General features: G+C 38.5%; 1 protein-coding gene across 2 annotated transcripts in view; it reads right to left on the reverse strand.

Moving 5' to 3' along the window:
• Cntnap5 (contactin associated protein family member 5) overlaps positions 1–25505 on the reverse strand; it is a 964156-nt gene that overhangs the window by 491021 nt on the left and 447630 nt on the right. For both annotated transcript variants that reach the window (XM_075987656.1, XM_075987657.1), the window contains exon 7: positions 9123–9266. In XM_075987656.1, the coding sequence (XP_075843771.1) occupies positions 9123–9266 (144 nt within the window). The remainder of the gene's footprint in view (positions 1–9122; positions 9267–25505) is intronic.

Raw genomic sequence — 25505 nt, forward strand, 5'->3', positions numbered from 1 at the left:
AATGGGCTACTGCCCTGAGCTCAGAAAAGGCTGATTCAGTAATCACATATTTATTGGAAGTTATGGCCATCATGGGTATACCTGCACAAATAAAGACAGATAATGGTCCAGCATATGTATCTAAGAAAATGAAATGTTTTTTTGATTATTATAATATAAAACACATTACAGGTATACCAAATAATCCTACAGGTCAGGCAGTTATAGAAAGATCAAATGGTACTATAAAGGATATGCTGAACAAACAGAAAGGGATGGAAAATACCCCCAGAAATAGATTACATAATGCTTTATTAACCTTGAATTTTCTTAACGCTAATGAGAAAGGAACTACAGCAACAGAAAGACATTGGATAATGGAAAAGTCTGCTGAACTAAATCAACTAATTTATTTCAAAGATGTGCTGACCTCTCAATGGAAGCCAGGAGATGTGTTACGTTGGGCAAGGGGTTTTGCTCTTGTTTCCACAGGAGAAGAAAAATTGTAAATACCATCAAAATTAATAAAGTTTCGATTTGAAGAGGAGAAACCCCTTGGAAAGGAGAAATGAAAACTCGTCCACAATGATGACATTCATACAGGTAGTAAGAAAAACATATAGAATGGGGGCAGGGTTCTGTTCTTATCGCCACAGGAAAACACTCATCTTTGAAAAATTCAAGGGACCCTGGATGTTTGGATACTGACAGATGGAAAAATACCTGCCCAATAAGAAATATCAAGAAAACCGAATGGGTTGTGTAAGTAAAATATATTAAACCATATTCTAAATTTATAGAGCTGGTTTTGAAGTTGGACTCTGGCTCAGTCCCTCTCCAATTCCAAGCCTGTTAGTAAGAGAAAAACCCAGAGTTTCTGGAGTTTCTGTCTCATGTCAAGAGCCATGATATGGGACAGAAAGAAATATGAGTTTAGAAAACATCTTTGCTTTTCTTCATATCTATCATACTTTTCAATGAATATATCTATCATGCCTTTCATTGAATATATATATATATATATTTCTATATATGTCTATATGATTAATGTTTAAGTTTTTTCACAATGAACAATGAGTTTTTCCTGAAGTGACATTTGAAATTTCCAGGAAGAAGATTCGGCCTCACAACAACAACTCTACCTGGCTGATATGACGTCATGATACTGATAGCGCTACTACAAGACCTGTTTTGGGTACCAGCTGCACAAGACGATCCCAACTTGGTTAGCTGAAATGGTGCACATCTTGTACAACATTACGGCCAGACCTTCACAAGATACTCAGAGACTATTTGCAATTTTAAAAGACATTGATCTTGAAATTTAACCATCATTTTACTTTCACAGGATCCCCCAGAAAGAACGTTACCCCCATGACAGCTGGAAGTAATTCTAGAGGATGACGTCCCCTCTCCCAGTAAAGTTTGCCCCTGGGTTTAGGGACATCATTTAGGTGTTGGGAGGTTGGGAGAGGAATTTTATAAGCTCAGGGATCATTTTGGGGAAAAAAAAGAGGGATGATGGGATAATAGATTTATAATTGTGAGTTACTGTTTTTAGACAAATATATTGGTATTGATTCTTGTATATTGATACAAAGTCAAATTTATTGACTATTGTATGTATGCATGTTTCTACCTCTGTTTAAAACATTTTCTATGTTTGACATATATTGTATTGATATATATATATATATAGATTATATTTACCATATTGCAGTGTACATTTCTACCTCTGATTAACAACATACTTATATAATGTTTGTGTATTGATATATATTTACCATACTGCAATGTATATTTGTACATTGTTTATATTTGGAGGTCATTGTCCTCATTTGTTTCACAGTCATTTATTGTCTTAGTCTTTAAGTTAGATAGATATTGAGAATTATATAGATTAATAGTCATCTAAGTTTGTCATTTATAATTAGACTAATCAGGTTCTTTAGATATATAGAGATTATACTCAGTATAGATAGATAATCTTAAACCTCTTCAAAGAGGTGTAGAAAATGGCCTTTAATCTAACTCAGAGTTTCGTGATAGTGAGACACAATTGCTCCTGGCAACACCGCTCAATTCCCGAGAGAATGTTGAGCACCAAAGACACTCCACCTGGAGCCTTTCTTTTTGGCAGAACTGGCCTTGGGGCAAAGAAATGCCCATACCTCAACCTCTGACAGAGATACAGAGCATGCACCAATGGATAAAACAGGACTGTCATATTCTGCCAAGACAGGGTATAATAGTTTTGAAAAGTTGCCTGCCTCTGAAAATGGTGTGTCAGTTATGTTAGGCCTTAGCCAAAGTTGGTTGCTTCAAGGCTGCTAACGTGACTTTGGTTGATTGCCCAGGTAGCTAGTTGTCTCTGTGATTTGTTGCATGTTTTGGAAGTTGTTTTACTGAACTTCCTAATTAACCAGGTAACATTATTTCCCTTCTCAGATCTTCGATGGGGTTGAAGACTATATAAATGTAGTTACTTTCTCTCATGACTTGGCCAAGTTATTTATTATACAAGAGCTAAGCTAGTTAGAATAGGATATTTGTACTTATTGTATATAATTTCGTAGTAGGTTTAGAACTCTCTTACTTAAACAAACGGGGGAGGTGTTGTGGGAGGTACTTCCGCTTCTCCAGCCTATAGCCGCTGAGATACCAGCCCATTGGGGCGTGGTCTCTCTCCCTTTAAAAAAGCGGCCACTTCCCTCTCTTCTCTTTCTTCACTTCCTGCTCCACTGGCGACTAGACTCCCTTCCTGGTTGCACAGAGGGCTGTTGTCTGGGATGGTGATCTGTAAATTTTTTCCCCTTTAAATAAATACCACCCTATTAATCATAATTCCAAACTGGTGTGGCATTGTTTGTGACTTATGCCTACATAGCACCACCCTAAAGCCTTCAAAATTAAGGGAGTTAGAAACAAGGTGCAAATCTTTTTAAAGCTGCCGTTCCTTGTCCAAGTCTGAGCTTTCTCAGACATGCTTGATGTATACCCTAGAATCCAACAGGAATTTTTAAATGATGCAGTAACATAGAACCCCCAAACACAAAATGCCTACTATACATTATGTTTACCAAGCAAAAGGACCCCCTACATTATTTAAATATTGTAGTTTATCCAGACAGTTGAATAATCAGATTACAAAAAGAATTACGTTTTACTTATCACTGACAAGTTGGTTTATTCAGCTATTGGCTGACAAAGGAAACATCATAACACACAACAGAATATTTTAAGACAACTACGTATCAAAACTAAATATTACAGAATAATTGCCAAGCCATTATTTCCACTCAGCGTGGCTGCACCAAAAAAATCCCAAAATCGCATAGTGACAGAGAAAAACAATCAGGGAAAATAGGTCTGAAATCAGAAAGATTAATCCCAGAAATCAAAGAATTCAGTCTTTTACGGACACTACCAAGTATCTCCCTATGTTATCATCAGGACTTTTTGAAGAGGTTAGACATGTCACCCACTCGGGAGATATGAAGGATCTGTCCACCCATTGCAGAGATGGTGTCAAGATGGCTTTATGAGGACTAACTCCACAGTCCGTTGATAACGTGGGCAGCCCAGAGCCTCCACTCAAGGTCACTGTGGAGGATGGGTAAATAGTGGGGCAGCAATGAGTTTTGAATGCCCATCTTAGCCAGAGAGCTATAAGCAAAAGGCTAAGAGGGTGCTGGACTCTCATGATTCATGTAATATCAAATAGTATCTCACCTGCAAGTTTTAATGAAGGCTGAGGAAACCTTAATTTCTATCCTTATCTAAGGCTATTGAGGCTAAATAAACCTCCCCATCTTTTGCTCTGATAGAGTCAAAGGAAGACATTTTCAATGGAAAGTTTAACTATGATTTACATAATGTAATAACTAAAATATTAAGTTTTCCTAAAAAGCAACTCTTGTTATGTTATTTCTGACTGAATAAAAAGAAGAATGACATTGATAGTCTAAACTGGGATGCTGGAGAAGTTAGAATCACCTGATAAATTTAAAGCAGAGTTTATAAAGAAAGCTGTGTAACAAATACAAAGTCTTTATAAGAAAATAAAAGGTATAATGAAAATTAAATAAAATTTTTAGAACCCAAAAATCTGTAGTAAGAGTGCTTACTTTGCAAGTGTGAGGATAAGCTTCCAGCATCCACATAAAAATCTTGGTGTAGCAGTGTGCCTATCGTCCCAATACTGCTTAGAGTAAAAAAAGGGGGATCACTGAGCCTTACTGACTGGCAGCCAGCTCCAGGATCAGTAAAGGACTTTGTCTCAAGAGAAAAAAAAACTGAATATGATAGAGTACTCCACATCTTTCTTTAGCCTCAGTGCATGCACAAAGAAAGGTATATAGCACTGCAAACACATACGTACACCACACACACAAAGAGAGAGATGCATTAAACTTTAAAAAATAATACATGCATGTTATAACAATGAGAAGAATAAAACGGATCAGTGGTGAATCTATATACCCATGGAAGAGAATACGTCAAATACGTAAGAATTAAAATCATTTAGTTTGAGCAGCATACAAAGTGAAGTAGCTTGTAAGCTATAATAAAAGGATGGTGTAGTTCAGAAACAAGATATAAAAGACACTAACTATAAAATTAGCCAGAGAGAGGCTAGAGAAGTGGCTCAGGGTTTGAGTGTGTACGGCTCATGGTGAAGACACAAGTTCAGTTCCCAAGACCTACATTGGTTGTGACAGATCTGACAACAGCCTGTAATACTGCTCCTGGAGATCCTATGCTGTCTTTGAATCTCTTCTGCATATTCTCACCCTCCCCCACAGCATACACACAAATAAAAGGTCTATGCATACCCCAACATAGAGTGATAGAAAACTGCTCAAATATAAGAACAGAAAGTTGCCTAAATATGATAAAATATCAGAAGCTCAAGAAACTGAGAAAAAGCCTAACACAAAATGTCGAGGAAGCCCAAGTCCTGACACATCACACTCAAACTTCTAACATCACAGACAAACTTTGATATAACCCGGAGAGAAAATACATCACACCCTCAGAAAAAAGCAACCTGGTTATGTTCACCACTGAGACAATACATTTGTCACTGAGAAGAGGGAAGAGAGTCAACATTTCCACTTGCTAAATAAAAAGCTGACAACTCTCAATTTTACATCAAGGAAATCAACCATAATATTCCCAGTTGAAAAAAGGTATGAGAATTTGGAGCATTCACATATATACTAAAAAGCACAGCTAAAAGAAAGTATCGAAATAGAAGGGGCATAAAAGGAGATTTAAGAGAATAAGGAAGAAAAAAGACAAAGCATATTTAAAACTAAATCTTAGCTTGAAGTATAGCAGTGTTGTTTCTATATATATTAAGCTGTGTTAAAATGGTTTTATATTGTTTGAAACAGAAGGAAGAAGTATAATTTCTAAGGTTACAAAACTCCCTTCTAGTGGGCAGGATGACGCTTATGCTCAGTGACTTGTCATGTATAAAAGTCAAGGCAGCTTTCATAGTGTCTGCCTCAGTGGAGTGGCACATCTTACTGCCTTGCCAAACTGGCTCTTGCTATGCTATTCAATAAACAGGAGGTTGGATTCTCACACCCACAACAGGAAAAAACAGAGCAACCACAACTATGGATAGAGTTGAAGCATGGGGTGGGGGGGATTAGATGCCTTTTTGTGACTCATGTGTCATTTCCCTGCCTTCTATGTCTCCTTGTGCCTAACCCTTTCTTTGCGTTCCTTCCAAATTTTTTTTTATTGAAAAAAGGAAAAGAATGTTTCCGCCTCCTCCCAGCCTCCCATTTCCCTCCCCCTCCTCCCACCTTTCTCACTCTCCCCCCACTCCTCTCCCCCTTCCTCTCCAGTCCATAGAGCAGTCAGGGTTCCCTGCCCTGTGGAAAGTCCAAGGTCCAATAAACACCTATTCTCTTACATTTTTGAAATTATTTTGGAAAATTAAAGCAAAAGTGAAAGCAACCGATAAGGTTCTAATTACAAAGAAAAATAATTAGCAAAAATAAACATAAAAGGATAGATGGGTTTCTAGAGAGGTAACATATCTATATTTCAATTATATTGATCAAATGATAAAAACCATTAAGCCACCAAAAAGCTATGTATAAACATTATAACACTGAGAAACCATGAACAAAAACTATGCTAAGAGACACTTCTAGGGTTTTTTGAGGGGGTGTTTTTTATTTTGGTGTTACTCTTTGAGATTCTACCATCAAACTCTTAATAAATACACTTATTCTTATAAATTCTTGGCCTTAGCTTGCCTTGTTTCTAGCCAACTTATCTTAAATTATCAGATCTACCTTTTGCCTCAGACTTTTACCTTTTTCTATTACTGTATATTTCGTCTTTCCTTCTTCGTCTATGATTTGGTGTATTGCTGGGTTGTTGGCCCCTTGCAATCTCCTCTCCTCCTATTCTTGTTCCTCATTCCTTTCCTTTTTTCTTCTAGTTATTCTTTCTGCCTGGCTGCCCTGTTTATCCATCTTCTGCTCAGCTATTAACTTTTCAGCTCCTTATTAGACTAATCAGGTGTATTAGGCAGGCAAAGTAACACAGCTTCACACAGTTAAACAAATGCAACATAAGAAATGCAATAACCTTTACATAAATAAAGAGATATTCTACAGCATAAATGAATGTAACACATCTTAATTAATATTCCACAACAGATATTCACATACTAAAATTAAGTTCTAAAGTTTATTCAACATCAACACATGTATTATTTTTAAAAATAAGGAAAAGAATTAAAACAACAGAACAAACAGAAGGCAAGAACTGTAGATAAGTGCTTAAGAAATCAATAATTGCATTAAGTGTAAATAGCCCAAGTATACCAATAAAAATTTGAGTTGATTAAAATACATGACTGAACTATTTATTATTAACAACAAATAATGATACCGATGACTTAAAAGACAACTATAGAATACAAATATTGAAAGCATCATTTTGGGTAGTAATGGTACATGCCTTTAAACCAAGTAATTCAGGAGGCAGGGAAAGGCAGATCTCTATGTTCGAAGCCTGCTTGGTCTACAGAGCAAGTTTCAGGACAGTCGGGGCTACAACAGAGGAATCCTGTCTCAAGAAAAATAAAAATGAAGAAAAAAGGGAAGGAAGGAAGAAAAGAAAGAAAAACGAAAGAAAGGGAGGGAGGGAGAGAGAGAGGGAGGGAGGAAGGAAGGAAGGAAGGAAGGAAGGAAGGAAGGAAGGAAGGAAGGAAGGAAGGAAGGGAAGGAAGGAAGGAAAAATTATGGAGGAAGGAAAAAAGAAAGAAAGACAAAAGGAAGAGAGCTTATATGTCAATGTTATAGTTGGGTAAAGTAGACTTTAGAACAAGATTATCACTAGAGAAAGAGATTGCTTTTACCTGACCAACAGGCCCAACTACCCTCAATAAATAGTACTAAATGGAACTCAACATGTAGTAACACCAAAAAATACTCAGAGAACTAGAGCAAATATATAAGACCTTAATTATACCTGGAGACATACATATTATTACTGAGGCCTCATTATATTCAAGGTAGCCTGTGTGTGTGTGTGTGTGTGTGTGTGTGTGTGTGTGTTTGTGTGTGTGTGTGTGTGTGTACACCTAGAATATCTGATGTGTGATAGTATTTTTTATATTTGTCAGGGAAACTGCACCCATCAGTCTCCCCAGTACAGCTGCCTAAGCAAAGCCTGAACAGTAACGACACCAGTTGCCATGCAAATATGACAGGTGAAATCCTACTTGATGAAGAGTTGCAGAAAATTAATGGCTGCTGAGAGAGGTAACGTAAGTCTTTTCCAGGGACGAGCATCTTGATAGGTTATTCAATCTCAAGTCATCAGCCCCAAAAAGATATGCATATGAGCAGCAATAAATGGACTCAGCAGCCTGTATGTGTGTGTTTGTGAGTGTGTGTGTGTTTATGTGTGTGTATATTTAATATAATTAAAGAAAAGGAAGCCTTGGATTTGAAAGGGAATGCAGAGAGATGAAAGAGCAAATGAAGGGAGGAGAGAAAATTCAAGGATAATTTTTTAAAGACTCCTCATAAAACTCAAGGTGTGTAGGAGAAAATAGACATTAGTGAATTAGTGAGGCCTTTAATCCACTGTCATTATAAGCGATCTGCAAGGAACCTCTAAGACACTAATATTGCAGTATCATTTAAAATGTCTTGCTTAATATAATCAATAAGTATACACAAAATGTCCTAGCCACATAATTCAGCAGGATCTATTCTTTCATTGCATTTCTTAGAATTATTTTTAATGAAAATCCATATTAGTCTGCATAGATTTCAAATCTTCCACATAGCCAAGAAAGCAATATTCTTTGAACGTCTCTACTTGATTTTACCGAAGGAATGATTTGCGGTCCCCTTTTCTCAGCTGGCTCTTTTCCAATATAAAGCCAGCTAATAGGATGATAATTCTTTTATTTCATTTTGAATATTTTGAGGCAGGGCCTCATAGAGAAGGCTGCCCTCAGAGTTGCTATGTGATGGAGGATGACCTAAAATTCTGATCTGCCCGCTTTCCCCTCCAATGTTCTGGGATTACAGGTGTGCGGCACCGTGACAATTGTGGCCAGAGGATGAAATATTCTCTCTAAGCTCGCGTGTTTGAACACTTAGCATGTAGAAGGTAGTCCTGTTTGGGAAGATTTAGAACCTTGAGGAGGTGAAGCCTCCTATAGTTTAGTCACTAGCAGAGGGTCTAAGACTTTTATATCCCAGCAACAATTCCTGTTCACTCTGTCTTCAGTGTTGATGGAGTGTCACCAGCTAGCTTCCTCCTTCTGCTGTCATGTTTTCTCTGCAGTGATGAAATCCATTCTTTCATACTATGAACCAGAATAAACCCTTCCTACTCCAGATTGTTTTGTGTCAGACCATAGCTAGAAAATTAACTAAAACACCCATTTTTGTATGGAGGTGGGAATGGAACTCAGGGTTTTATACACTCTGGGCAAGCCCACTAGCAACTGAACTACAGACTCAGCCTTGCCGGACGAAAATTCTAAACATGTGAGATTAACACAATGTGAATAGATGCAGGGGTAGAGGACCAAAGCAAGACTTACCCAAGTCCACAAACTGCTAGGTAACAGACAGAGAGAGTGGACTTACCACAGAATAGATCTGATGCTTGCGTCTTTTAGCCAAGTCAATTATGTTCACTCCATTGTAGTAAAGGTTTTCAATACAGCCGTGGAAGTTTTTCTTCAAAAAGGTTCCAGGTTTGCTTGGCACTGGAATTCCTCCAAAACTGAGCTTCATGGTGAAAAATAAATAAATAAATAAAGTCAACTCTTTGTAACAAGCTCTGAAGATGTAGGAATGTAAGAGAAGTAAGTACATCCTCTAGATTTAATTGTATGTGTGAGCCACACGGCTTTAGTAATTGCAGATGCCACTTGATTACTCTGTTTAAAGGACACTGATGAGCCCATATAAAAATATCTGTAATTGCTTGCCTTTTATGGGCTTGCTTTACAAAACCGTCTTCATTCCTTTCTTAAAACTTTTTAATACTGAATAAAACAGTAATTTACAAAGGAGAAAAGAAAATAAAATAAATCAACATCTTTCTGGCTATCTGGAGGACAGCAGCAGAGAGGAACCAGCACTAGAACAGCTCAGAAACCAAACAGACACTTGCTCACCTCCAGGGACACATAGTTCCAAAACTCACAGTAACCAAGGAACTTATATGCACAGTGTTGTTCCCCAACTGCTATCTATAAAGATAAAAGGCTGAAATAACACAAAAATGTCCTATGGATTTAGGAATCAATTAATAATCAGTATTCTAGAGCTGTAAGCATGACAATTATCAAATATTTATGGTAAAATAGAAAATTAATGCAATTTTGAGTGTAAAGTAGAAGAATTATTATTGGTTGTGAAATATGACTCCAGTGATAAGAAAGTTGTGCACACAATGGCAGGAGAATCTCAGGGGGTAAGAGCACTAGCCATAGAGTCTCAATGACCCGAGCTGATTCCTAGAACCCCTGTCAAAAGCAAAACAAAGCAAAGCAAAAACAAAACAACAACAAAAAAAGAAAAAAGAAGTAGAAAGAAAAGGAAGCCAGATGAGGTAGTCTAGCCGGCATCTGTGATCCCAACACTACCATGAATATTTGTTATGGCAGGACAGAAGAATCATCCAGAATCTCACAGGCCAATTAGTCTGGGATAAACACTGCAGCTACTCAAGAAAGAAAGACCCTACCCCAAGGGGAGACGTCAACATCTGCTGAAGGCTGCCTTCTCACCCCTACAGGCACAACACGGCACATCCACACATGTGGGCATGCAACCCCCAGCCTCTGACACACACATCTACAATTGTAGACACAGAACTGTATTATAATGACAGATGCCTGAGATAATTACTGGATGTTAGTTTTCTTTCCTATGTATATTTTATGAATTTATGATGGATATAGCGAACAGCAAACATCTAATGCTTCTATTACACAAGATAAGAGGTAGTAGCTACCCTCTCGTTTGCCTCCCTAGCGTTAGCCAGCACCCAGATTTTCTGCATTCTTTGAAAAGGTACATTACCTAAGACTCTCTTCCCCCTTGCATCTATCTTCTCTTTGGCCTGTCACCTCCCTCTTCGTGTCCTCTTTTCTCTTCTCTTTCCTCTGTCTCCTCTATCACCTCCCCCATCTCCTTCCCTCCTGTCTTTCGAGTATACAGTGTCAGAGGAGGACATGTTCTCTCAGCCATGGCATCTTCTCTCAGTTTCTCCCATCATGAGTCATTAACTAACATATCAGTAATATATTGGGCCCAGATGTTTATTTCATTATAGGTTACAAAAAATTTTAAGTATTTCCTACTGTGATAGGGCTGTATTTATTACTTTCCTTCTGCTTTACTTTCTACATGTAATTATGATGCTTTCATCTATTTTATATTTGAAGTGCTCTTTATTCTCTAAGCAGTTATTTCTGTATGCTTTCTAGGCAATTTCTTTGAATTTGAGGTGTACAGTGATGGGATAGGCACAAAGCACTTTATTCTTCAAATTTATTTTTTATACTTTTGTTTTACTTAATTTTTCTGGTTAAAGTTTTTGAAGACTTAGATTTGTGGGATGGGAGTAAAGCAAGGAGGAGCCTGGGGCTTCCTCTCTTGGTCTCTCGGGGGCACTAAGGAGGAAGAAAGTACTTGTGATGGCTAATGTTGATGGTCAACTTAAGAGAATGAAGAATCCCTGAAGAGCAAGTCCTTGGGCATCTCAGAGAGATACTTTCTAGACTGGTTTATTTTGGGTGCTTCCATTGAATGGTAGGGCCTCCAACTGAATAAGAAGGGAGAAGGCACATTGTACATAACACTTGACTTTTTCTACATCTTGACTGTGAATGTAATATGACAAGCTGCCTCAGTTTCTAATGCCACACCTTCTTGGTGGTGATGGACTGTGTCTCCAGACTGTGAGTCAGAATAAACCCATCCTTTTTTAAGTTACTTCTGTTTGGGTGTTCTGCCTACAAATATGTAAAGTTGTTAAGAAAGCACTTCTGCCCTGGTTTTTCTATACATTATGATGCAAGACAGAGTTGCTTGGGACTAAGAATGGCAGCAGAGCAAACCAGCTGGGCAGGTGGAACACAACCTAGAGCTGATAGGTTGTGACATAGTCACCAAAGGCTACCAAAGGAACAAGAACATGAAAAGAGGCTTATATACTGAAGCTCTTGGAAAATACACAAAAAGCAGAATAGTGAGTAGCTGGACCAGGATTTTAGGAGGTCCCAGGAGCTGTATCTCACAGGCTGCATCACAGCATGGCAGACATCAAGTAGCAGAGGGGCAGGTAACTGGTCAGGGAGGTTGGGAGGTCCCAGGAGCTCTGTCTCACAGGCTGCATCACAGAATGGCAGACATCACATCCAGAAGCAGTAAAAGATGGCACATGATTTTCATTGGCACAAAACAGCTGAAGCTACTGGGTGACATTTCCAGGTAGAAGAAGTAAATCACATGTCTGTGGTGATGATGTGAGGCACCATGAGAGCCACTCTGCTGGTTAACAGCCCAGAGTGAAGAAATGAAGAACTCTTTTCTGTAGATGGCTTTAAGAAACCAATGACAAGTTGTTAGTGCCTTAGTTCACTTCAGCTGTCAAGTTGACACAAACTCGCACTATTCAGGAGAATCTTAACTGAAGGACTGCCCAGGTCAGATTGGCCTGTGGCTATGCTTAAGAGAGATTGTATTGTTTGCTTGCTTGTGGTTGAGGGCCCACCCACTGTTGGCAGTACCATACCTAAGCAAGTAGGTCTTGGCTATAGAAGAAAGCAAGCTGAATAAAGGCCAGCGAGAATCAGAATTTTGTTCAAGTTTCAGATTGAATACCTATCCTGATTCCCCTGAGTGATGGATTGTGACCAGGAAGTTAAGCCAAATACACCCTTCCTGACTCAAGTTGCTTTGCCAGAGTGTTTAATCACAGCCGCAGAATAAATGTAGGACCATCACCACCGCTCCATCCTTCCCTCAACAACACTAACTTATCATTGCACTGGTGTTCACGGGAGAACACACTGAACCCAGCTAAAAGGAGAAAATGACAGGTTTACTGAGGCACACTTGACCATGAATATACATTCCACATTTGATTTATACATCTTAGCTTCTTTTATATTAGCAGAGAAAATTTAAATTTATTTAGAAAATTATGAAAAAATAACTTTCTGAGAGGGGGTTCCACTGGAGGAATGGCCTCCATTTTTTTGTTTTTTTTTTCCCAAAGATTTTGATATCATAATGGTACTATGAATTGAACACTTAATTCATTTTCAGGTACTGAGGATGGAAAAGTCTGTTTATGTGTTGATAACTTTCCCTCAATATCCCACATTAATTTCTCTACTTATTTCCCAAGACTGTATATACCATCTTAATAGAGAACTGTGCATTGTGCATTAGTAATCACAATCTTAGGTCATTTATATTTGATTTTTATCTGATTTATGAAAGATATGATAGCAAAAGTTAAACTTTCCACTTGGAATTATCTCTCTGACCAGGTTACACTTGTGTATGGTTTACAGTGGGTAAATTATGGAAGGTATTATTTGCAAGGATTGATATTGATTGTTTGTAAACTGTTCTCCTGACTTGCTCAGGTAAATGTGACCAACGCTCAAGTTCCCAGTTTTGGTTTTCTCCTTGACTCTGTCAACTGAAGTTCTCAGGAAAAGGTCTTAGCTGTGTCACAGTTTACAAGCCTGGGTCTTAACCTCTTCCATTGTCCTGAGTAGGAATCTTGCAGGTCTGGGGTCTGTTTAGTCCCCTCTGTAGTGATTCATTGTTCATCTCTGTGTCAGACCGAATATTCCAGCAATTAGCTAAAGTCCCCATTGGAATATTTAAATAGACTGCTGGCTTCCACCAACCAAAAGTTTAAGAATGTAATCAGAAGATACTCAATGTCTGTGGAAGTGACTTCTCACCCTCCTGTACCTGTTTGTGTTTTAAAATGACGTTGATAGATGACTTTCTTTGTTCTGTCTTACAATGGTGGCACATGCTTCTGGAGGCAGTGTGAATTTGTGTTCTTGGGTCAGGGTCACTCATATTTGGGTCTAGAACACATTACCTCTTATTCCCTTTGAGGTGACTCTGTCCCTTGGGTGAATCACCTAGCTGTACAACTGCATTGCTTAGGCAGATTCCCTTAACCATCCATGCCTCCCACTAGAAAGCTGCTACAGGGCAGCTTATAGCAAGGCAGAGGGAGCCAGTGATTTTAGAAGGCAGTAGATAGCCATCTACTATGTAGTGCTGCATTTGTTTATAGTTTGTGTGATACCCTCATACAGTAAATACAGAGTAAATTAGAGCATAATGACAGACGTACCATGACCTTTACACTTTTATCTTAATTTTTACTTTGAACGGTCCTAATTTTGCTATCTATGATGTTTTCCATATCAACTTAATTAGTTTATTGTTGAAATATTTTAAAATAAATTGACTTCAAAGATGTATCTTACTTAATTTTGTATGTGTTCATGTGTATGCACATCTGTGTACATATGGATATGTATGTAGAAGCCAATGATCAACATTGGCCTCAATCAACTTCCACCTTACATTTTGAGGCAGAGTCTCCCACTAAACCCAGTACTTACTAATTTGGTGGTACTGAGTAGCCAAGAGCCTCCAAGATCTTTCCACTTCCATCTTCCCAATGTTAAAGCACAAGGCTGAGCAATGGTGGCCAGCTGACTATTTTTCACAGGATTAGGAGTCTTTATGTTGGTACAACATGCACCTTATCTGCTAAGGTACCTCTCCAACCTCCTCATTCTGAGTATATCATTCAAGCATAGCAGATTAAAACAATACTTGTTGACTTGGATGAAAAGGTATAATAAGTGATGTCCTTCTCACTCTGTTCTTGACTTGTGCTTTTGAGAATTTTGTTGTCTGTTGTTTGTCCTCTTGAATTGTGTGGTGTGCCTTGCTTTGATCTTAGATCTGACGAATCCAGGTAGACTACACATTCCACTTACAGCTTGTCTCGGACAATCTCCTCTCCCCAGGAGTCTGATGAGATTTCTAGTGTCACAGACAGTCTGCAGCTGGAAGAATTGCAGGAAGAAGCCCCCTTTGATGTTAAATGTATAATGTTCCAAAACTTGCCTCTCTTTTCCTTTGACCTTATAACCATTCCTTTATCTCAGACCTGCCCTCTTTTCTTTTCTGATCTTTGCTGCTACTTTGAAGACAATGAGTTCATCTCTCTGTTACATAATTTTTCTGTAGCTTAGTTTAAATGCACATTATTGCTTTTGCTCTGGCTGTCAGTTTTGTAATAGACTGTCTCCAACAAAAGATGTGAGCTATTGTCTTCTTTTCCAGACTCCTCTGAAATGTAACCAAGCTGGGTATCACTGAGACACATAAAAATGTCATCGCCATCAAAAGGGACAGCCTTTCTTTAGAATGTAACCAAAGATGATGAATTTATGTCACTGATAAATAAGACAAGAACTTTTAATTTTCTGGTAAAATCTCTTTATTTTTAAATATTTGTTTGAGGGCTGGGGAGATGGCTAAGTAAGTGAAAACACTGGCCAATAATCCTCCCAATCTGAATTGATCCTTAGGATCCAGATGGTGGATGGACAGCATGAACTTTTGCAAGCCATCCTCTGACCTCCATAGGTGAATTATAAGAAGAACACATGAAGACACAATAGATAATAAAATGTAATAAAATATTTTAGCATAGTAATTTGAATCTAAGTGTTTGTATGCATGAATGCACACACATGAATATATGTGAGAAAGATCATCCTAGAGTGTTATTTTTCAGGCTCTGCCCACTGTATTTTCTGAGACAATGCTTCTCCTCGGGATTTGATGTCCACTAGTTTGGCTAGACTGGCTGACAAATGAGAAGTTTATCTGCATTTGTCTCCCCCACACTGAGATTGCAAGTGCTCTCCAGCACACCAGGCTTTCCCTCATCATCAGTGTGTTGGTTAGTTCATTTACTTAATTTTTTGTCAACTTGACACAAACTGGGTCATCTAGGAAGAGGGATTCCAAATTTAGAAAATATCTCCACCAGATCAGCCTGTTGAAGCCTGTGGGCATTCTCTTGATTAATGATTGGTTTGGGAGGGCCTAACACACCGAGGGCAATGCCACCTAAACGTTACAGAAGAATGAAGACTGATCAAGCCATGGAAAACAAGCCAATAAGCAGTCCTCTTCCATAGGCTCTGCTTGAGTTTCTCACTTTATTCCCTCAGTAATTGGCTGTTACCTGGAAAAATGAGATGGAATAAACCCTTTCTTCCTCAATGGTTTTTGGTCATGGTATTTATTATAGCAAAAGAAAGCAAACTAGAACAGTGTTCTAAGGACAAGACCCAGGTCCTCATTTTTACTAGGCAAGTGCTTTTCCCACCAAGCCATCTCTCGATTCATGTCTATGTGTTCCTGGCTCACTTGGAACTTCAGTAGAGACAGCCCAACCTAGATGGCTGGAATTCAGATATATTTGACGAAGCCAGAAATCTCAGTTTTCTAGTGAAATCCGTGGGTTTTTTAAAAGCAATGATTTGAATGCATATGCCTGCAATTTCCACTCTGCTACCATGGAGTCTAACCCCTAAACTGTGAGCCCCAAATAAGCTCAATTCTTTTCTAAGTTGATCTTGACATTATGACTTACCACAGCAATAGACAGTATCTAATATAGATAGGGTATCTCCTTTAATCTGGAGCTTGCCAGTCCAGCAAGATTGGTTGACCAGTGAACCCAGGGATCCACCTACCGCTGCCATCACAACAATGATATTACAAACATCCACCACAGTACCCAACACTTTTGAAGTCAAATTCTCATGCTTGAATGGCAAGTACCTTACTGACTGAGCCATCTTCCAACGCTATACTATTTTGAAGAAAACTCACAGTTCCATAGCCCCAGTGTTCTATCGGTCCATCCGTCTACCCTGGCAATTTGCCACATTGCCACGACAACAAACAGATCCATGATCTTTAAAAGCCTGCTACAGCCCTTGAAGAGAACAAGCAGATGGTAAGGCAGAGGAGCAACAGATGCTGCCAGTGGGTTCTTCGTAGTACAAATTGACCACTCCAGCTTTCCCACAGGCAGCGCATTGCTCCATGTAATAGGATCTTGCACTTGAGGCTGGATCAAGACAATATTTGTATCAACATTGTTTTTGTCCAGCCCAGAGGATGAGTAATGCCTGTGGCTTCTCCTGCTAAGTGTGTAAATCGGTATCTTTCTCACACTCACAGACTCCATGGAATCAAATTGGTATAACATAAATTTTATAGGTTTTGTCTCTATATAACAATAACTAGGTTTTTTGGCCAACTAGTCAAATTGTATACATTTTATTCTTCTAGAAAAGATCTGGTTGAAAATATGTACTTCAGTGTTGTCCATATGCTAAGACAGCAAGGGCTCCTGCTGGGGCCCTCATTTGTCTGTGGTTCCACAGACGACATCCTGCTTGATAGGAGCAGTGTTCATAAGCCAGGTGAGATGACCACAATGTGTCATTACTCTTCGTTTTTACAATGGCTTTTCCAAGACATCCAAGTCTGTTGACTTAAAAGTGTCCTGCCACCATCAAAATCAGGTCTTTTCCCCTCCCACCTGTTCTTCTGAGGATATGGGGTAGCTATTCCCAGCATGGACAGATCTGAAAATGGTTCCGTGTGATTCTGAAGGCAATTTGTTAATGTTAGGAGAGCTGAAAACACATCTGATTGAGTAAATCCTTTGCTTGATTTAAACCTCTTTAAATATTTAGATTGCGGCATGAGGCTCTCTCCATTTGTATTCTCGCCCCAGGCTCCATGTGTGTCTGAGAGAGCCTGGCTAATTTTCTATTATTTTATTGATGACTATACTAATTCAGCCAGTCTCCAAGTATCTGATTAGCCACCTCAACTAGAAGTGGAAGGCTAATTAAGCCATGTTATCAACATTCCAGCAGAAACTTGGAGAAAATAAGGAAATATGTTATCAGTGGCCTCTCTGAATACTGATAAAGACAAGGAATCCAGGCTTGGTGGCTCAGTGCTGTGACCGCAGGTGCTTTCACGGAGATGAGGAAGATCACAAGCAGCCCTGCTACATAGAGTCCTGCAAGGCATCCTAAGTGCTTTAGAGAAAAGAAATAATATTAAAAGCTATTTAAGAACTACTTGGGGCAGAGGCTTAATGGTTGAGTTTTTGGCTAACATGCTTGAGGCATGGTCTTTCTTGGTGTGATGTCGATATTAAAGACTTTCTGTCATATTTAAGATCATCTGTTTATTTTTAATATATTAAGATATGTCTTGAATATATACATATTCGTGTGTGCCTGTGAGTCCTCATGAATACGTGTGCAATTTACATGGAAGCTAGAGCTCAACAGTAGATTTTTTTCCCTTGTTCTCTTCTTAGATTATTTTATTTATTTATAACACATTTGTTTATTATTTAAATAGTCAGCATATAGGAGATATCCACCTGCCAAGGATAACACGTGGAAGTCTAGAAACAACTGAGAAATTGTGTTCTTGCCTTACCCATGGGACTGAACGCAGGTCATCAGGCTTGGCAGCCAGTGCCTTTACCTACTTAGCCTACTGAAACTCCAACTATCTAACTCATTAAAAAAAAATAAATGATGATAGAGCCAGTGAAACTGGAGCTCACCTATTAAGCTAGAATACCTTTCCAGCAAATCCCATGGATCCTCCTACCTCCTAATTCCCGTGCTGGAATTATATGCATATACACAAGCCTTATAAAGTAACTTTTATGGCAACTCACAGTTATAAAATTTGAGGAGATATTAGATTACAATTTTAATTTGAACATTAAAAAGAAAGGGAATAACCCAAGAGGATCTAAAGTCTTTTCCAGAAAGTGTTCAGACCCAGTTCTATTATCCATGCTCCTAGGTCCAAAGCTATTTCTCTGTCTCCAAGACAGGAACCATTTACTCTGATAAATCTCTGGACAGCATGTGTCTGTGCCTCTGTGGCTATGAGGAAAGAGGACTGAAGAAGTTTTCTTCTCCTTATGTCTTGGAGCTACCAATGAAATATATCATGAACTATACCCACTGCAGGGCTGGTTGAAAGGTTAAATCAGTGTTGTGACTTGAATGAGAAGCACATCGGAGGCACATCTTTCAAGGGAATTCTTCTGTCCATAAAGGCTCTGGAGCCTCAAGGAGATAGAGCCTTGCTAGTGAAGTGTAGTAGGAGCGGTGGGCTGTGTTCCCACCCAGCTCCCTCAAGGCTAGCTTATGCCCCGAAATAACAACACACAAACTGTATTCTTTTAAACACTGCTTGGCTCATTAGCTCTAGCCTCTTTTTTTAAAAAAAAAATATTTATTTATTTATTATGTATACAATATTCTGTCTGTGAGTATGCCTGAAGGCCAGAAGAGGGCACCAGACCCCATTACTGATGGTTGTGAGCCACCATGTGGCTGCTGGGAATTGAACTTAGGACCTTTGGAAGAGCAGGCAATGCTCTTAACCTCTGAGCATTTATTGCCTAACTCTTACATACTTATTAACCCATTTCTAATAACCTGTGTAGCACCACGAGGTGGTGGCTTACCAAAAAGGATTTTAACCTACATCCATCTTGGAGAGAAGAGCTATAGCGTCTGTCTCACTTCCCTTCTTCCCAGCATTCTGTTCTGTTTACTCCGCCTACCTAATTTTCTGTCCTATCAAAAGCCAAGGCAGTTTCTTTATTAATTATCCAATGAAAGCAACAGATAGATAAAAGAGCCACATACATCAGTGAAAAGCTTCACTTAAGGTTGGCTTTGAGGTTTCATAGGCTGGACCTACTTCATTTGCTCAAGATTCTACACTGTTACAGTGTGACAGCTGTCCTCATGCTCCTGCCCTCTGCCTTGCCCTTTGCCTTGCCCCCAGTGATGGAAGGTATCCCTCTGTAACTAGAAGCCAAAATGAGCTTTGAAAATCTTTCCTCAAGTTACTTCAGTCAGAGTATTTCAGCACAGCAACAGTAGAGAAACCAATATAAGAGTACAAATGTTATTTATCTTCAGAGATTTTCTTCTTTCTTTTTTCTGCATCTTATCATTTTCCATTTTCTTTGTGTTATTTTCATGGGATTCCCTGTATTCTCTCTGTAGTCCTTTTAGACTAATCTAGCAACTTAGTTTCCACAGAAGGAAAAGACCAATAGCATCTATACTTTGCATGTCTTGGAAACTAATTCACTGGGGATCTTTGGTTATTTTAATCATAGATAAACAGCTCTGCTGTGTCCAGCTGGCCATTCAATCTTCTAAGTGTGAAAGGAGAAGTGATCAGTAGGTAGAGCCAGGCACTATCAAGGACTGCAGCAAGGGTAGCCTCTGAGCATGTGGCCCTAACCACCACCTTCTTATGGGGGACTGGAGGTAGCTCCGCTGGTAGACTGTTTGCCTAGTCCACATGAGATCCTGGATTCCATTTTAAAACTGCAAAAATGGGGTAAGGCAGAGCACACCTATAATCCCAACATTTGAAGTGTAAATGCAGGAGAATTAGAAAATCAAAGCCATCGTCAATTGCATAGTAAGTTCAAGACCAGAGGCTTTGGGCTACTTGAGAGCCTCTCTCAAAAATTGCATAGAAAGAAAATTGTACCAGTAGTGGAGTAGGATGAGGATTAGGTTGATACTATGTTAATTGACATAAAAAATAATTTATTTGTTTAAGAAATATCCCCTGTATTACCAGAGACTTCCAGTTTATAGAAAAAAATTAAAAGGAAGTAGAAAAATCTCAACTCTTATAATAAAAACAAATTCCAATGTATGTATTTATTTAGTTATTTAGATGCTATCACCTACCCTAACTATCTAAATAGTAAATATACGCATTTAAATAAGTAAGTAATCTAGGAGGAGAGCAAGACAAACACATAGTATGGAGACTCACATGTACACAGGAATATGTACATACGCAAGACCCATCTTAATATGAATTAAAAGTAAACAAATCACAACAGAAAGCATGATATATATATATATATATAATATTATTAATTAGGCAAAGATGTGTTACATTTGTTTACGCTGCAAAATATTTTTAACTGTGTAAAAATGTGTTACTTGTATATACTGCATTTGTTTAATTATGAATTTCATAATTTTCATCTTGCATGCCCAAGGCACCTGGCTGTTCTAACAAAGAGCTGAATGGCCAACAGTTGGACAGAGAAAAGAGCATTGGGGCTGGCACAGAGAGAAAGAGAGGGAGAGAGAGAGAGAGAGAGAGAGAGAGAGAGAGAGAGAGAGAGAGAATAGGAGTAGAAAGTAGAAAGCTAGGCACAATAGAAAAAGGAAGATCAAGTGAAGGAGAAAGAGAAAACAAGGGACATGCCCTAGATAAGAAGCCAGACATACTCCAGCCAGTCAGACATAGAGAAGCAGTGTAATATATACAGGAGTAAGAAAGGTAATGAGGCAAGGCAAAAGTAGATAAAGAGAAATAAGTTAATTTAAGCTAAAGTGCTAGTCAGAAATGTGTCTAAATTAGTCCAAGCATTGAAAACTAATAAGTCTCTGTGTCATGATTTGGGGGATGGTTGTTGGTCTGAAAGAAAAAGCCTGGCATATGCATATATGTATATCAGCATAAATATATATGTGGCATATATATTGACGACACAGGGTCTCTCTATACAGCTGTGGCTATCCTGAAATTCACTATGTAGATCAGGCTGGCCATAAACTCATAGAGAGGTGTGTGCCACCATGCCCAGTAAAACTGGAATTTTTAAAGAAAATCTGTGAATAAAAAGATTTGAGTAATTTTAGAAGCACATGTTAGGACTATGTCATTAAGAATTCATCTTTTCTATCATCTCTGTTTCTTTTTAAAACATGACCCAAAATTTAAAATGTTACTTAATGATAAATATTAAAAATAAAATGTCAGTAGGGTGGTGGTGGTGCACACCTTTAATCCCAGGAAAAAACAGGTGAATCTCTGTGAGTTCAAGGACAGCCTGGTCTACCAAAGCTAGTTCCAGGACAGTCAGGACTACTACACAGAGAAACCCTGTCTCAAACAACCAATAACTAACTAACTAAACAAATAAATAAATGATGTCATATCTCTTTAATCCCACTCTCAACCTCTACCTGAACAACAACTTCAGTATCCTTCTAGCATTCTCTGTGTTTGGTTTTCTTTCTAGTTTCTGTGCTTGTTTTTAAAAAGATCTTTAAACAGTATTTCAAGATGTCCTCAAACTTGCTTTATAGTGGATGACTTTCCACTTCTCATCTTCCTGCCTCTACCTTCCAAGTGAAGGGAACACAGAATCAACCCACCCCACCTAGTTTATGAGATGTTGGTAATGGAACGTCGGGCTTTTTGGCTCTTTGGTGGGTACTAACTATATCAACTGGGCTGAAACCATGTCTTCCACATTTTCAAGTTTATATGATCTCTTATTTTACAGTATATACTAGTCAAGCTGCATTACATACTAAATTCTTTTCTTATAAGAAATATTTGGGGCTTGAGAGATGACATAGTGATTCAGTGGCTAAAAGCACTGACCACTTCCGAGATTCCATCTACAATGGAATCTGATGTCCTCTTCTGCCTGATGCCCCCTTCTGTCATTCAGGAATAGATGCAAATACAGCACTCATAGACATAAATAAACAATTTTTTTAAAAAAAAACTGCATTTCAAAAGCAAAAAAAAACCTAAAAAACAAAAAAGACAGGAGTGGTGGGGTATATCTTTTATCCCAGCACTCTGGAGGCACAGGCAAGGGGATAGCTGTGAGTTTGACACCAGCCTAGTCCACAAAGAGATTTCCATATTAGCCAGGGCTTCTACACAGAGAAACCCTTTCTTAAATGCACACACACACACACACACACACACACACACACACACACACACACTTATATATAAAGAGAAAGAAAGAGAGAAACAGAGAGAAAGATAGGCAATGGTACCATACCAGAACACACAGGACTGTTTCATTTCTTCCAACAAGTATACTATATTTTTTGACGTTTCTGTAAAACACTACTACCCTAGGTGAGATCCAATAGAACAGAATCTGTTAAGTGTTGAAGATAAGAATCAGTTTTAAGGTGCACCATTTTTGATTCACACTAAGAAAATAAAAGTCCAAACTCTGTGGCTCCCCATACACCTTTCTCTGTATGTTTAAATGATACTTAACAGAGAGGGTTAGATGACCATCATGTGAATTGAGAAATTACTTTATCTGGGGAACTCAAGCAAGCTCCACTTACACTTTATAGGTGTGGCTGAACTCTAAGAGTGGGGTTCTGAGAACCCAGTCCCCATCAGAATCTAAACAAGATAGGAGACTGTCCCCTGAAAGCCCCAAGATTCTACACCTGAGTTGGACACGGCAACCATTTAACAAGGCTGCACCATGTCATATCCCAGATGACCCAGGAAAACCATGCCATAATTCATCAGATGGGCCCTAGTATGAGCTTTTGTCTGTGGGGACACAAACAATGTCTTTGTGACACTCTGGTGAGCTAACTCTAATGTGGGGCTGATCAAAATTTATTAATTACCAACCCTTTGGACTGTGGACACTTTTTCCATCAGAATTCATCAAAATTATATAGGCTATTGTTATCTTTTCAGTTGTCCACAAGAACTTGATGGGAAAACTCTGCTGAAGACATGCACAGTTTGGTCACTGGATAATAAAAATCAAGCTAGATGTGAAGGAGCTTTCTCCCAGTCAGCTCATCATCACAGTACAAAGGCATCAGTGGTCTACCCAGCCACAAACTCTGTGCGCTGCAATGATGCCTGTCATCTAGTGAAACAACGGCTTGACTAGTATGGCAGTAAAAAACTGTTTTCAGTATTTTTGCACTTCTTAAAAAATTGTTAGCATATAACCTATTATATATGTTCCTTTATAATTATGGACAATTTTTGAGAAACTCAATTTGGGTGTGTAAAAACATGTCTTATTTTGAAGGATATTATTATTTCTCAAATATTTTATTTATTATAATACCAAAATGAAATACAACATAGTTTGGGCTTTCTTATTTACATACTAATATAGCATGTCTCAAGGTGTTGCTCTTGGCAATCACAAGGATCATGCTTTTGCAAATGTGAAAATACTTTATATTATTAATTTATCCTCAATCTTTTGTTGTCTTCCTTTCCTTAGGTAAGTTGATTTGTCAAAACTATATTTATTAATTTGTTAAAAGATATTTTTATAACAATATTTTAAGTTATTTTATGTTATATGATGCCAATAAACATGTACTTTTTAATGGAAGGACTTTCAAAGTGTTTGTAGAAATAAAAATTATATATTTTACTTCTGGTCCCCTGGAATCTATGTCATACTTAGAAGAAACTGCATGTATTCAAATGATAAAACTATTATTTCATTTTCTCCAAATATTCCTATATAGTTAATCTTGATGTTCTGTTTATATTATGCACTTATTTATTTCATAAGAGTAATTCATTCCTTTACAATTTTATTGCATATGTTTGCAATATATACAATTATCATAATCATACTCTTTACCATTGTTGTCACATATTCCCTTCCCACTGGCACCCTTCTAACCAGTCTCTCTCCTGTTTTTATGACTTTTGCTTATTTGTTTGTGGCCACTACACTTCATTGTTCGCCTGCATAAGTTATTTGTTTATTTTCTAGAAAGGGTCTCAGGTAGCGCAGGCTGCTTACAAACTCTGCATAACCTAGGGTGAACTTCTCAACACCCTTCCTTTATTTCTCAAGAGCTGAGCTGGGATTGAGGGTAGTGTCCCCACCTCTACCTCACACATGCAATTTCAGGTTTTTTTTAATTTAATTTATTAGATTTAAAAAATTACAACTCCAAATTCCTACTCCCTCCCTGCCTCCCATTAGCTCCACACACCTTCTCACCCCACCCCTATCTAATCCTAAGAAAGGATTATTGCTTTGTAGAAGGTCCAAAACCCTCTCTACTATATCTAGGCTAAGTAAGGTATACATCCAAAGAGAATAGGATTCCAAAAACCCAGTACAAGCAGTAGAGCTAAATCCTAGTACCACTGCTAGTGGCCCCTCAGTCTGCCCCAGCCTTCCACCTGTCAACCACATTCAGAGGGAAAAGTTTGGTCCTATGCTTGCTCCTTCCAAGTTCAGCCGAAGTTGGTGAGCTCCCATTAGCTCAGGTAAACTGTTTCAGTGGATGAACACTTTATGATCTGGAATTTTGCATGCAAATGGATGGAATTAGAAAACGCTATCCTGAGTGAGTTAACCCAGACCCAAAAAGATGAATATGGTATGTACTCACTCATAAGTGGATTCTAGCTATAAACAAATGACATTGAGCCTATGGTTCATAATCCTACAGAAGCTAAGTAATAAGGTGAGCACAAAGAAAAACATATATAGACACACCTGGAAATTGAAAACAGACAAGATTGCCTGACAAAATTGGTAGCATGGGAGCTGGGGGGAGAAGGAAGAATAGGAGGGAAAGAGGAAAGGAGAAGGGGAGGGTTGAGGAGAACTTGAGGGAATGGAATAGTCGAGATGGAGGAAGGAGGTGAGAGCAAGGAAAGAGATATCTTGATTGAGGGAGTGATTATAGGTTAACAGAAACCTGGCTCTAGAGAAATTCCCAGGAATCCACAAGGATGACCCTGCCTAAGACCCTAAGCAATAAAGGGGAGGAGGCCCGATCTTCACTTGCCCTGTAATTAGACTGATGATTATCTTACATATCACCATAGAACCTTTGTCCAACAACGAATGGAAACAGATGCAGAGACCCATGTCAGAGCTCTGGACTGAGCTCCCAAGTTCCAGTTGAAGAGTGGAAGAAATGAGAATATGAGCAAAGTGGTCAAGACCATGAAGGGTTCATCCACTGAAGCAGTTTACCTGAGCTGGACTGGGAATTT

This window comes from Microtus pennsylvanicus, chromosome 10, assembly GCF_037038515.1.
Source record: "Microtus pennsylvanicus isolate mMicPen1 chromosome 10, mMicPen1.hap1, whole genome shotgun sequence".
NCBI classification, from domain to species: Eukaryota; Metazoa; Chordata; class Mammalia; order Rodentia; family Cricetidae; genus Microtus; species Microtus pennsylvanicus.